Raw genomic sequence first — 12,247 nt, 5'->3', positions numbered from 1 at the left:
ACTCCTGAGCTCAAAGGTTTACTAGCAGCCCAAGATCACTGGTTAGTCCACTGTGAAGCGCTTCCTGAGGCCTCGTCCACCAGACCTGCTTCCACTGCTCAAGAGTCAGAAAAACGTTCTTACCAAATGCCCATGTCATCGGTCACCCCACACTTCTTTAGAAGGCTAAAGCTCTTAACGTCACTGACAGCTCCACGTCCTCAGCCAGATCGAGTGCATTCTCCTTCAGCGCCTTACAGACCCTGCCCCCTCCCCACGCTTGCCTGTTCCCAGGACCCACTCTTAGTGGAGAGGTCAGGATAGCCAGCGTTCCTTTGGTATTGTCTGTGTGTGACTGTTTATCCTGGTAAAGGAGCTGTCGCAAAGGCTAATCTAGGATGGAGTCCATTCTGGCCCTGCTGGCTGAAGGAAGACAGCCCTGCAGAATTGTCTGCATTCCTCCTCCCATGGGTCTGGCGGGGGGTTTCTTCCATAGACAGTCGTCCCTGCCGTGGGAAGAGCCTCGCTCCTCCCATCTGCTAGTGAGCAGCCTGGCCTTCTTTCCCTGCCTCCCTTGCATTTATCAGACACTGCCTTAACAGACAGTGCCCACCAAAACTCAGGGCATGGCCCTGATAGCACTGTAAGGGGCAGGGTCTGAACCAGCGCGAGCTGGCAGGGCATGGCTCCTCTAATGCTGTTTGCTGTCTACTCTAGTCATTTGAATCTATGTCATTGAAGAACGTAAAAATAAATCGGCCCCGTACTCCAAGCAAGGTAGAACACGCTCCAAGAGCACTGGCTGGAGGCCCGAAGTTTGGGCCTCAGGGGCCTCACTGCGCAGGGAGCATCAGTGAGCATGGAGGCCAAGCAGGGGCAGCCCGGGCCCCTGACTGTCCCTGCGGGTTACCATGGCCCCTCCTAACCAGCATCGAAAGGGGGCTAGGCATGTTTGCTCGCCCTGGGCATCACAGCACCCGTCTCTGGGAAGAACCAAGAAGAATGGCCTTGACTGCTCTGCCCGCTTGAGAGGGTGGTTCATGTGGGCCGAGGCCGAGCCAGGACTGTCCCCCAGCTCTGGGAGGTCAGTCTGAAAATGGAAATGTCTTCCTTCTGGAAGGGACAGTTTTCAGAAAAGTTGTCAGGGCTGAGCTTCAGAATCACTGTTTCTTACCTGTTCGCATCTGAGAAGCAGTTTGCAGGGTTTTCCTCCAACAGCCTAGGAAAGCAACTCGGGAAAATCAAAAATTATGCCCACACCACCCCCTACCCTGAGCCTCATCTTGGGAACCACTTTTCTTCTCACTCACTACCCTTCAGTCACAATGATGCTCTTCTAAGTTCCCTCTCCATAAATCACTTTGTTTCGCATCAGAAGCATCACATAGACTGATCTTTCTGCCTGGATTTCTCTCCCTTGCCATTTTTTGCCTGGCTGACTCTTGCTTATCCTTCAGTTTCCAGCATAAAAATCGCTCCCTCAGAGACCCCATTCTTGCCCACCCTCTGCATCCACATCATCCAGAGTAGCCAGAAGCCACATTTAATTAAAACAAAATGAGCCATTCCATTCCCCGGGTGCACTGGCACATTTCAAGTGTCCAGGAGGCGTGAGGGATGAGGGGTCGCTGTATTAGAGAGCCCACGTGCAGACTTCTCCATCAGCACAGAGAGCTGAAAGGACAGCAGTGCCCTAAACGAGACCAGGCCTCATGGCTACACTCACAAAGCACCTGCACGTACCTCCTTAGCCCACCTTCCAGTGAGTTACTTATGCTTTCCCCAGTAAGTGGCCAGCTGCGTTAGCACAGACACCATGCCAGAGTAATTCACCGTGACTCCTGCAGCCTGCAAGACAGCTGGCGCTCAGCAAGCCTCCAATAAACGGTGGCTGAAGGAAAGAGTTCATAAAGCACAATGTCTTCCACAACAGCAGGCCATTGGATAACTTCTTCCTCAAGCTGTGAGCTGAGAAAACCTTGTGCCTCCCGATGCTCTGGGTTGTGTTCTTTAATTATATAATGAGTGCGTTAAGAAGAGGGGCCTCCCTGTTTGCCTTTGCCACCTGCTGGCCCAGAGCGAAATTGTGTTTCTTGACTGGGAGAGCCCCCTTAGCGTCAGTCTTCCTGGGAAAATCCTTCTTGCCCTTGATCCCCTTATGTTACTTGGCTCTGCTCCTTTTATGTGTGTGTGGAGAGTGTTATCTATTGTTTCATCTGTGCTGTTTGCTGCCACACTCTCAATCTTTTCAGAAGTAGGCAAGTAAAGTAACGCTTGTGATCCTAGGCCACTTTCTTCTCCGTCCGCTTATGGAAGAGTCAGGGCACTAGGCCACACTGCACGCATTCCTGTTTGGCACTTTCCTGCAGAACCACTAGAGTAAATGGACTCTGGAGAAAGAATTTAGGTATCCATTATAACCACAACTCAGATTTCTGTTTCCCTCCAGATAATCCACGGTACAGCAAGGTGATGTGATGTATCCTAGGTGGCCTCTTAACTTCTAGGAAGTCAGAGAAGGATCCCCTGGCGTATGCCCTCCTGGGAGACAGGGATGAGTGTAGGTCTCCATTATCCAGTGGGTAACTCTCAACCTTGCCTCCCCCGGGCCCCAGGGAAGCCTCGATCAGCTGGACGAGGTGGCCGCCCTGATCGCTGCCACAGTCCACGACGTGGACCACCCGGGAAGGACCAACTCTTTCCTGTGCAACGCCGGCAGTGAGCTCGCTGTGCTCTACAATGACACCGCTGTCTTGGAGAGTCACCACACGGCCCTGGCCTTTCAGCTCACGGTCAAGGACAGCAAATGCAACATTTTCAAGAATATCGACAGGTTTGTGTGCTAAGGCTCTTGTGATTGGGTTTGTAAAATGTAAGGCGGAAACTCAGTTTTCCCTGACTTCTCCAAGTACTTAGCTTCTTCTTGGTGGGGAAGAGGAAATAATGATAGTTTTCCCATTGTATCAGACAGTAAAATAATAGCCTTGCTCTTCTCATCTTAACTGTACTTTTTAGACTGTTTTCATCTTCTTAAACTCCATTTGGTCTCCAGTGAGTTCATGAAAATGCTTTATATGCTGCAAAGATTTCTACAGATTATTGCTACTGATAAATGTAACAGATATTTCTACTCTCTCCAAAGGACTTCCTATCTTTGGTGTAACTCGAGGAAATGTATCCTTCCCCATCTTTCCCCAGCTCAGTTTTTGGGCACTTAAAATCCTAACTCATGAGGAGACCGTGTTCCCCGCTCCCAGCAGAGCTCCTGGAGTCCACGGTGGCGGGGGTGGGGGGGGGTGGGGGGGGGTGGGGTGGGGTGCGGCTTCCCCACTCACTGTTGTACTCTCTCTGGTGAGTTTGCCACATGTGAACAGATAGGAGACATTCTTCTCACCTGACACAGCCCTGCAGTCAGACTGAATACTTCCAACATAGTACCAGCCAGGCTGGAGAGAAGACCCCCCGACCCCCGCCCCCCACCGAGAGAGGGCAGTGCAAGGAGAGTGCAGAGCTCGCTCGGGCCTCAGTGATCACTTGTCACCATGAACCCGAACCGATCACCTTGGTCTCTAGAAACCTGAGAAAATCTCGTTATTATAATATGAAAATATTCAGTTACTCCACCTTCAGCTGAGGGCTTCGTCAGTATCAGGTTCCGTCTTTAAAACTTTCCGAGGAGGAATTGTTGCCGACAGCCAGTTTTATTCAGCTCCTCATTCTGGCTCCTGGACTTAGAAAAAGATGGCAGGAACTGGGCAGTGATGGGGCGGGGCTGCTGCTCCTCCCATTACAGCTTCTGTGTGACTGTAATGTAGACAACTGCTCGCTAATCAGAAAACTCTTCCAATGCCGTCATCAAAAGGAATGACAAGACTTCTCTGTAATAAGAATCGCTGTGTCTGCAGCAAATGCCAAGGGACAGCTCATCAGGTTGCTGCGCCAGCCTCACAGGGAAGAACTCGTCATTTCCTTCTGCCTGGCTGTTCTGATGTTGCCAAGGGCAGACAGAAGGGCACCACCTTGTAAGATAAGTGCCCATGTGACAGGTGGTGCCTCTTTTAATACTCACGAATCATATGAGGGTCAGCTATCTCTGGGAAGATGGTATAGTGTCACCAAGTCCCGGATTGGTAGGAAGATGAGCAGGTAAGCTCTTGTGGTCTTCTCATTTCTTCAGTGCCCCTAGCCTCCTCCTGGACTGTGGGGAGTGTGGTGAAATGGCAGAACAGTTCTAATTCAGGGGCATGATTTGAACAAAGGCCCTCTGTCCTCTGGTTATTTCAGGAACCACTATCGAACACTGCGCCAGGCTATTATTGACATGGTTTTAGCAACAGAGATGACAAAACACTTTGAACATGTGAACAAATTTGTGAACAGCATCAACAAGCCAATGGCAGCTGAGGTAAGCATTTCACATGTAATAATACACATCAGAGTGTATTTCCGTTATACCCTATACTCTGGCCTCAAAGCATTTTCTCTCCGTCTTGAATACAAGATGGCTACTTACTTGGAGTTGGTAAGGAAGGGCTGAGTGTTGGCCACTTGTTTTCCCTGGTAACAAGAACAGATTGGGTGTCCATAGCAACTCTGAACTCCCTGAAAGAAGAGCCCTGAAATAAAGCCACTGGTGACAAAAGGAAGTAGGCCCAAAGACGACGATGAGAGGACCCTGCAGACAGCTGAGACTGGAATAAATGGTGGCGTTTTAGAGGATTCAAAGCCCTTCTAGTTCTCTGTTCTTTGGGCTCTTGGGAGACCTTAAAATTAGATGCTTTAAAGAATTATATTCCTGTTGATTTTCATTAAATGTCTATCAGTATCTGAAGACTGTAGACAGTTAAATTGGGAGTGACTGGTTGCAAACAAAACCACAAGGTGGGTGGTGATAGGAACACTGAACTTTTAAGCCCTATGTGTTTGTATTGCTTGAATATGTCAGCATACCATATATGGAATTAAACTTGGGAACGCCTCCTTCAACCACATCTCATGCTGAGGTGGCCTGGGTGACCGCGGTCTAGTATCTAGACAGTTGACTCTTGTGGGCTTCACCATTGTATTGCACCAACTCTTGTCTGCTTTCCAGATTGATGGCAGCGACTGCGAGTGCAGCCCTCCCGGGAAGAACTTCCCTGAGAACCAGACCCTGATCAAACGCATGATGATCAAGTGTGCGGACGTAGCCAACCCCTGCCGCCCCTTGGACCTGTGCATTGAATGGGCTGGCAGGATCTCTGAGGAGTACTTTGCGCAGGTGGGCTGCCTCTCTGGGGAAGCGCCATGAGTGAACAAGTTAAATGACTCTTCCTCAGAAAGAAATGGCTCACCCCTGCCTGGAATAGGATTCTGGTCCCTCAAGAGACTAACTGGTATGGCTGGTCACTACTCAAAGTCTCTCTAGGGGGAAGGAGAGAAACTGAGCCTTTGGGATTCTTTTCATTCTTGAGTTTTTAGATCCTGAACTTCCACAAAAACTATTATCTCCTCGTTGTATTGTGGGAAACACAGACATAAGACACATCTCTGCCTGAGGGTACCTCATAATGCAGTAGGGGGCATAGACATAAATAGGTCCACACAATATATTTTTTTAAGTGAAAACACTTCTAAAGGAGGTATATGTTAAGTCCTAAGAGTTCAGAAAGGTTTTTTTTTTTTTTTCCTAGATAAAAGAAGGGCTTTTATCTAGAAAGGTGGAAAAGGTGTTAGAGCTGGGTTTTTTTTTTTTTTTTTTTTTTAAGGATTTCAAAATTTAGAAATGAGAAAGGACATTCTGAGAGAACCAAGTGTTATGACCAAAATTAGTAAAGAGGAAACACAGAATTTCTATATAAGAATAGTAACTTTGCAGTGTGAAGAGTTGAAGAATAACCCAAAACTAGCAGACCACAAGATGCCATTTGAAACAGAGGCCTACTTCCAAAGAAGAGGCTTTAGGGACTAATGTTTATGATGTGGGACAGAAAGACAAACATATCCCAAGTGGCTGCAAGTAATTATTTGGGGAGGGCAAGTGCCGATCTCACTGGAATGTACTACTGAGTCAGGGGTAAAGACTAGCCAATGGTGTCTAGAAGGGTTGGCAGAGCAAAAACCAGCTAAGGATGCAGTAAGTTAGCTGTAGCGTTCAAGGATGGGAAGAGAGTCCATGGGAATTAGGACAGCCAGCTCTGAGCTTGCCAGAAAGAGAAGAGGCAAAAAACCCCCAAACCTCTCCTTGAACAGCAGTGGATATTTTAAGGCTGCCTGATCGACTGACCTGAAATGAGCAAGCTGAGCCGAAACTGGTAGGACACCATTAATGGGGCTTTCCAGGACCCACAGAGAAGACTTAAAATCCTACTCCTAGATAGACTCAAAGTCTGTGAATGGGGAATGGGGAAGAACCACTTTTAAGTTCTTTAATGTAATTTCCCTGTGTAGGTGTCCTTTTTTCCATAAAGGACAGGTTCACACGACAATGTGACCTAACACTCGAGTTACACATGAGGCTTCTGGCCAGCCAGTCTCTGGCTCAGTACACCACCAGTAAGTGTGGATTTTAATTTCAGTCCTGTGAATTATGACCTTAGGCATTATAAACATACACTTCAGTGTGCAAAATGCTCAATTTACACATATCATCAGAATCGCATGCATGACCAGTACAGACAGCCAAACAGTTTGTCAGTCATTCTTTTCAGGTAAAAATAGTTATTCCATGAAAAAGAGAATCGAGTTCAGCTCACCTGCCTACCTGGTTTTCCTCCAGACAACCTTCACACCCTTGCATGTGCAGCACAAGGGCTTTGTATGTACTTTGGGTTTTGTCACACAGAATATTTTAAAAAGGTGTTTTCAAAGGTCAAGTTTAGCAAGATTAATAATTCTTACTGCTTTCATTTAGACAGTCTTAAGTGAAACTGACTTTCTGTTTAAACTGCAAGCATATAACAGTGAATAACACACTGTCTGTTGGTACAGCTTGGTTCCAGTTCTTCGATTCGTGCTGAAGCGCCTGCAGCTTTGAACCCACCACTGCTTCTGTGCCCTCAGTGTCAACTCCACTTAGTCTTTAGTAGTATTACTCTGAAAGTTGTCTACCTTGCAATCTTGAAAACAGATCTTAGAAGACAGGGTATGAATCCTGAGATCAGTGCTTCGGTGGGGTCGGGGTCGGGGGGTGGGTGGGTAGCTGTAAGATAGTATCTAACACATTTAAGAGTCAGAAGACCTGAATCCAGTCACTGCAGCTCTTCAGGTAGCTGAGTTATGGAAGCCCTGAGAAATGCTGAGCCTATTTCTTGATCGATACAACTGGATTGTGACCCCTTTTTCACAGGGTGGTTCTGGCAAACTCGATGCTACTGTGACACCTCCTCGTGTCCCCTACAGCCCTGTGTGTATTATTTCTTACAGACGGATGAAGAGAAGAGACAGGGGCTGCCCGTAGTGATGCCAGTGTTTGACCGGAATACCTGTAGCATCCCCAAGTCCCAAATCTCCTTTATTGACTACTTCATAACAGACATGTTTGATGCTTGGGATGGTAAGATGGCTCATGTTTTGTTACCCACAAACAGAATATCTTGTTATGCTTTATAATGATTACCTTTAATGACAGAGGCCAGGCCTAAAGGTGTTAAATGTTACTTTTTTAAAAAAATGTCAGCTGTTTGTGGCCAGATATGGCGGGGGGAAAGGAACACTTTCTGCATCCTCAGCACAGACCATGTGTATGGAGGACTCAATGGATGGCCGATAACTGGATAAACAAGTGTTTAACTCTTCAAAGGACATATTTCCAAAGCTGAAAGGAGTTTTATATCACTGGAGGAAATTCTAGAGAACACAAAATATGTCTACTCTGAATAACAGATTCTTTTGGTAATGTCACTTGATAAACAGCTTTTCACTGAGATTTGTTTTTATTTTTATGTTGGATTATAGTTGATTTACAATGTGTTACTTTCAGGTATACAGCTAGGTGATTCAGTTACATATATACATATAGCCTTTCTCTTTCAGATCCTTAACCCATATAGGTTATTACAGAACATGATCTACTGTTGAGCAGAATTACCTGTGCTGCACAGTAGGTTCTTACTGATTACTGTGTACATAGTAGTGTGTAGATGGTAATCTCAAACTCCTAATTTATCCCTCCCTCCACGTTTCCCCTCTGGTAACCATAAGTTTGTTTCTAAAGTCTCTGAGCTTGTTTTATAAATAAGCTCATTTTCATCCTTTTTTTTTTCAGATTCCACATATAAGTGATACTTCTTTCTAGGACTGACTTCATGTAGTGTGATAGTCTCTAGCTCCATTCATGTTGCTGCAAATGGCATTATTTCAGGCTTTTTTTTATGGCTGAGTAACATTCAGTTCAGTTCAGTCGCTCAGTTGTGTCCGACTCTTTGCAACCCCATGGGCTGCAGCACGCCAGGCCTCTCTGTCCATCACCAACTCCCAGAGCCTACTCAAACTCATGTCCATTGAGTCGGTGATGCCATCCAACCATCTCATCCTCTGTTGTTCCCTTCTCCTACCACCTTCGATCTTTCCCAGCATCAGGGCCTTTTCCAATGAGTCAGTACTTTGCCTCAGATAGCCAAAGTATTGGAGTTTCAGCTTTAGCATCAGTCCTTCCAATAAATATTCAGGACTGATTTCCTTTAGGATGGACTGGTTGGACCTCCTTGCCATCCAAGAGACTCTCAAGAGTCTTCTCCAACACCACAGTTCAAAAGCATCAATTCTTCAGCGCTCAGCTTTCTTCATAGTCCAACTCTCACATCCATACATGACCACTGGAAACACCATAGCTTTCACTAGACAGACCTTTGTTGGCAAAGTAGTATCTCTAGCTTTTTAATATGCTGTCTGTGTGTCTGTGTGTGTGTTAGTCGCTCAGTCGTGCCCGACTCTTTGCGATCCCATGGATTGCAATCCACAAGGTTCCTCTGTCCATGAGATTTTCCAGGCAAGGATACTGGAGTGGGTTGCCATTTCCTTCTCCAGGGGATCTTCCCAACCCAGGGATCAAACCTGGGTCTCCTGCACTGCAGGCAGATTCTTTACCAACTGAGCTCTAAGGAAAGCCCTAATATGCTGTCTAGGTTGGTCATAACTTTTATTCCAAGGAGCAAGCATCTTTTAATTTCATGGCTGCAGTCACCATCTGCAGTGATTTTGGAGCCCCAAAACATTAAGTCTGTCACTGTTTCCTCTGTTTCCCCATCTATTTGCCATAAAGAGATGGGACCAGATGCCATGATCTTAGTCTTCTGAATGTGGAGTTTTAAGCCAACTTTTTCACTCTCCTCTTTCACTTTCATCAAGAGGCTCTTTTGGTTTCTGCCATAAGGGTGGTGTCATCTGCATATCTGAGGTTATTGATATTTCTCCCTGCAGTCTTGATTCCAGCTTGTGCTTCATCCAGCCCAGCATTTCTCATGATGTACTCTGCATATAAGTTAAATAAGCAGGGTGACTATATACAGCCTGGATGTACTCCTTTCCTGATTTGGAACCAGTCTGTTGTTCCATGTCCAGTTCTAACTGTTGCTTCCTGACCTGCATACAGATTTCTCAAGAGGCAGGTCAGGTGGTCTGGTATTCCCATCTCTTGAAGAATTTTCCACAGTTTGTTCTGAGCCACAGTCAAAGGCTTTGGCAGAGTCAATAAAGCAGATGTTTTTCTGGAACTCTCTTGCTTTTTTGATGATCCAGCAGATGTTAGCAATTTGATCTCTGATTCCTCTGCCTTTTCTAAAACCAGCTTGAACATCTGGAAGTTCACAGTTCACATACTGTTGAAGCCTGGCTTGGAGAATTTTGACCATTACTTTACTAGCGTATGAGATGAGTGCGATTGTTCAGTAGTTTGAGCATTCTTTGGCACTGCCATTCTTAGGGACCGGAATGAAAACTGACCTTTTCCAGTCCTGTGGACACTGCTGAATTTTCCAAATTTGCTGGCATATTGAGTGCAGTTACTTTCACAGCATCATCTTTGGGGATTTGAAATAGCTCAACTGAAATTCCATCACCTCCACTAGCTTTGTTTGTAGTGATGTTTTCTAAGGCCCACTCAACTTTGCACTCCAGGATGTCTGGCTCTAGGTGAGTCATCACACCATAGTGATTATCTGGGTCATGAAGATCTTTTTTGTATAGTTCTTCTGTGTATTCTTGCCACCTCTTCTTAATATCTTCTGCTTCTGTTTGATCCATACCATTTCTGTCCTTTATTGAGCCCATCTTTGCATGAAATGTTCCCTTGGTATCTCTAATTTTCTTGAAGAGATCCCTGGTCTTTCCCATTCTATTGTTTTCCTCTATTTCTTTGCACTGATCACTGAGGAAGGCTTTCTTATCTCTCCTTGCTATTCTTTGGAACTCTCCATTCAGATGGGTGTATCTTTCCTTTTCTCTTTTGCCTTTCGCTTTTCTTTTCACTATTTGTAAGGCCTCCTCAGATAACCATTTTGTCTTTTTGCATTTCTTTTTCTTGGGGATGGTCTTGACCCCTGCCTCCTGTACAGTGTCACTAACCTCTGTCCATAGTTCTTCAGGCACTGTCTATCAGATCTAATCTCTTGAATCTATTTGTCACTTCCACTGTATATTCGTAAGGGATTTGATTTAGGTCATACCCAAATGGTCTAATGGTTTTCCCTACTTTCTTTAATTTAACTCTGAATTTGGCAATAAGGAGTTCATGATCTGAGCCACAGTCAGCTCCCCATCTTGTTTTTGCTGACCATATAGAGCTTCTCCATCTTTGGCTGCAAAGAATATAATCAATCTGCATTTCAGTGTTGACCATCTGGTGATGTCCATGTGTAGAGTCTTCTCTTGTGTTGTTGGAAGAGGGTGTTCACCATGACCAGTGCGTTCTCTTGGCAAAACTCTTTATTAGCCTTTGCCCTGCTTCATTCTGTACTCCAAGGCCAAATTTGCCTGTTACTCCAGTATTTCTTGACTTCTTACTTTTGCATTCCAGGCCCCTATAATGAAAAGGACATCTTTTTTAGGTGTTAGTTCTAAAAAGGTCTTATAGGTCTTCATAGAACTGTTCAACATCTGCTTCTCTAGCATTACTGGTCGGGGCATAGACCAGGATTACTGTGATATTGAATGGTTTGCCTTGGAAATGAACAGAGATCATTCTGCTGTTTCTGAGACTGCATCCAAGTACTGCATTTTTTTTTTTTTTGGACCCTTTTGTTGACTATGATGGCTACTCCATTTCTTCTGAGGGATCCTTGCCCACAGGAGTAGATACAGTGGTCATCTGAGTTACAGTCACCAACTGTGTATGTCTACCACATCTTCTTCGTTAATCTGTCAATGGACATTTAGGTTGCTTTCATGTCTTGGCTATTGTAAAGTGTACTACAAGGAACACTGGGGTGCATGTATCTTTTGAATCGTGGCTTTCTCTGGATATATGCCCAGTAGTGGGACTGTTGGGTCATATGGTAATTCTACTTTAAGTGTTCTGAAACTCCACACTGTTCTCCACAGTGGCTGCACCAATTTACATTCCCACCAACAGTGTAGGAAGGTTCCTTCCTCTTCACTCTCTCTTCAGCATGTATTATTCATAGACTCTTTGATGGCTATTCTGACTGGTGTGAGGGTGATAACCTCGTTGTAGCTTTGATTTGCATTTTAGTGATGTTGAGCTTTTTGGCCGTCTGTATGTCTTCTTTGAAGAAATATCTATTTCAGTCCATTTTTTGAATGGGCTGTTTGATGTAGAGCTGCATGAGCTGTTGGTATATTTCAGATTGATCCCTTGTCAGTCACTTCATTTGCAAATATTTTCTCCCATTCTGCGGGTTGTCTTTTCGATTTGTCTATGGATTCCTTTGCTGCGCAAAAGCTTTTAAGTTTAACTCGGTCCCATTTATGTCTGTTTTTTTCATTACTCTAGGTAGGAGGTTTCATTACTCTAGGTAGGAGGTAGATCCAAGAAGATACTGGTGTGACTTGTGGCAACTAGTGTTCTGCCTATGTTTTCCTCTAGGAACTTTATAGTGTCTGACTTTACATTTAGGTGTTTAATCCATTTTGAGTTTATTTTTGTGTATTGTGTTAGAGAACATTCTAATTGAGTTCTTTTACACCGAGTTGTCAGTTTTCCCAGCACCACTTATTGTAGACACACTTTTCTCCATCATATATTCTTGTTTCCTTTGTTGTAAATTAACTGACGATAAGTGTGTGGGTTTATCTCTGGGCTTTCCATTCTTTTTCATTGATCTCTATTTCT

The 12,247-nt window shown here is 45.1% G+C and overlaps 1 protein-coding gene across 9 annotated transcripts in view; it reads left to right on the top strand.

The window, feature by feature from the left end:
- The window catches only part of PDE8B (phosphodiesterase 8B), a 223,023-nt gene that overhangs the window by 208,257 nt on the left and 2,519 nt on the right, over window positions 1–12,247 (top strand). For all 9 annotated transcript variants that reach the window (XM_068965369.1, XM_068965374.1, XM_068965367.1 and 6 more), the window contains 4 exons: window positions 2,595–2,812; window positions 4,264–4,384; window positions 5,072–5,239; window positions 7,384–7,513. In XM_068965369.1, the coding sequence (XP_068821470.1) occupies window positions 2,595–2,812; window positions 4,264–4,384; window positions 5,072–5,239; window positions 7,384–7,513 (637 nt within the window). The remainder of the gene's footprint in view (window positions 1–2,594; window positions 2,813–4,263; window positions 4,385–5,071; window positions 5,240–7,383; window positions 7,514–12,247) is intronic.

The sequence above is a fragment of the Capricornis sumatraensis genome, chromosome 2 (genome assembly GCF_032405125.1).
Source record: "Capricornis sumatraensis isolate serow.1 chromosome 2, serow.2, whole genome shotgun sequence".
Classification (NCBI taxonomy): domain Eukaryota; kingdom Metazoa; phylum Chordata; class Mammalia; order Artiodactyla; family Bovidae; genus Capricornis; species Capricornis sumatraensis.
The sequence above is the reverse complement of the archived record's forward strand: the minus strand, read 5'-3'. Positions and strand labels throughout refer to the sequence as shown.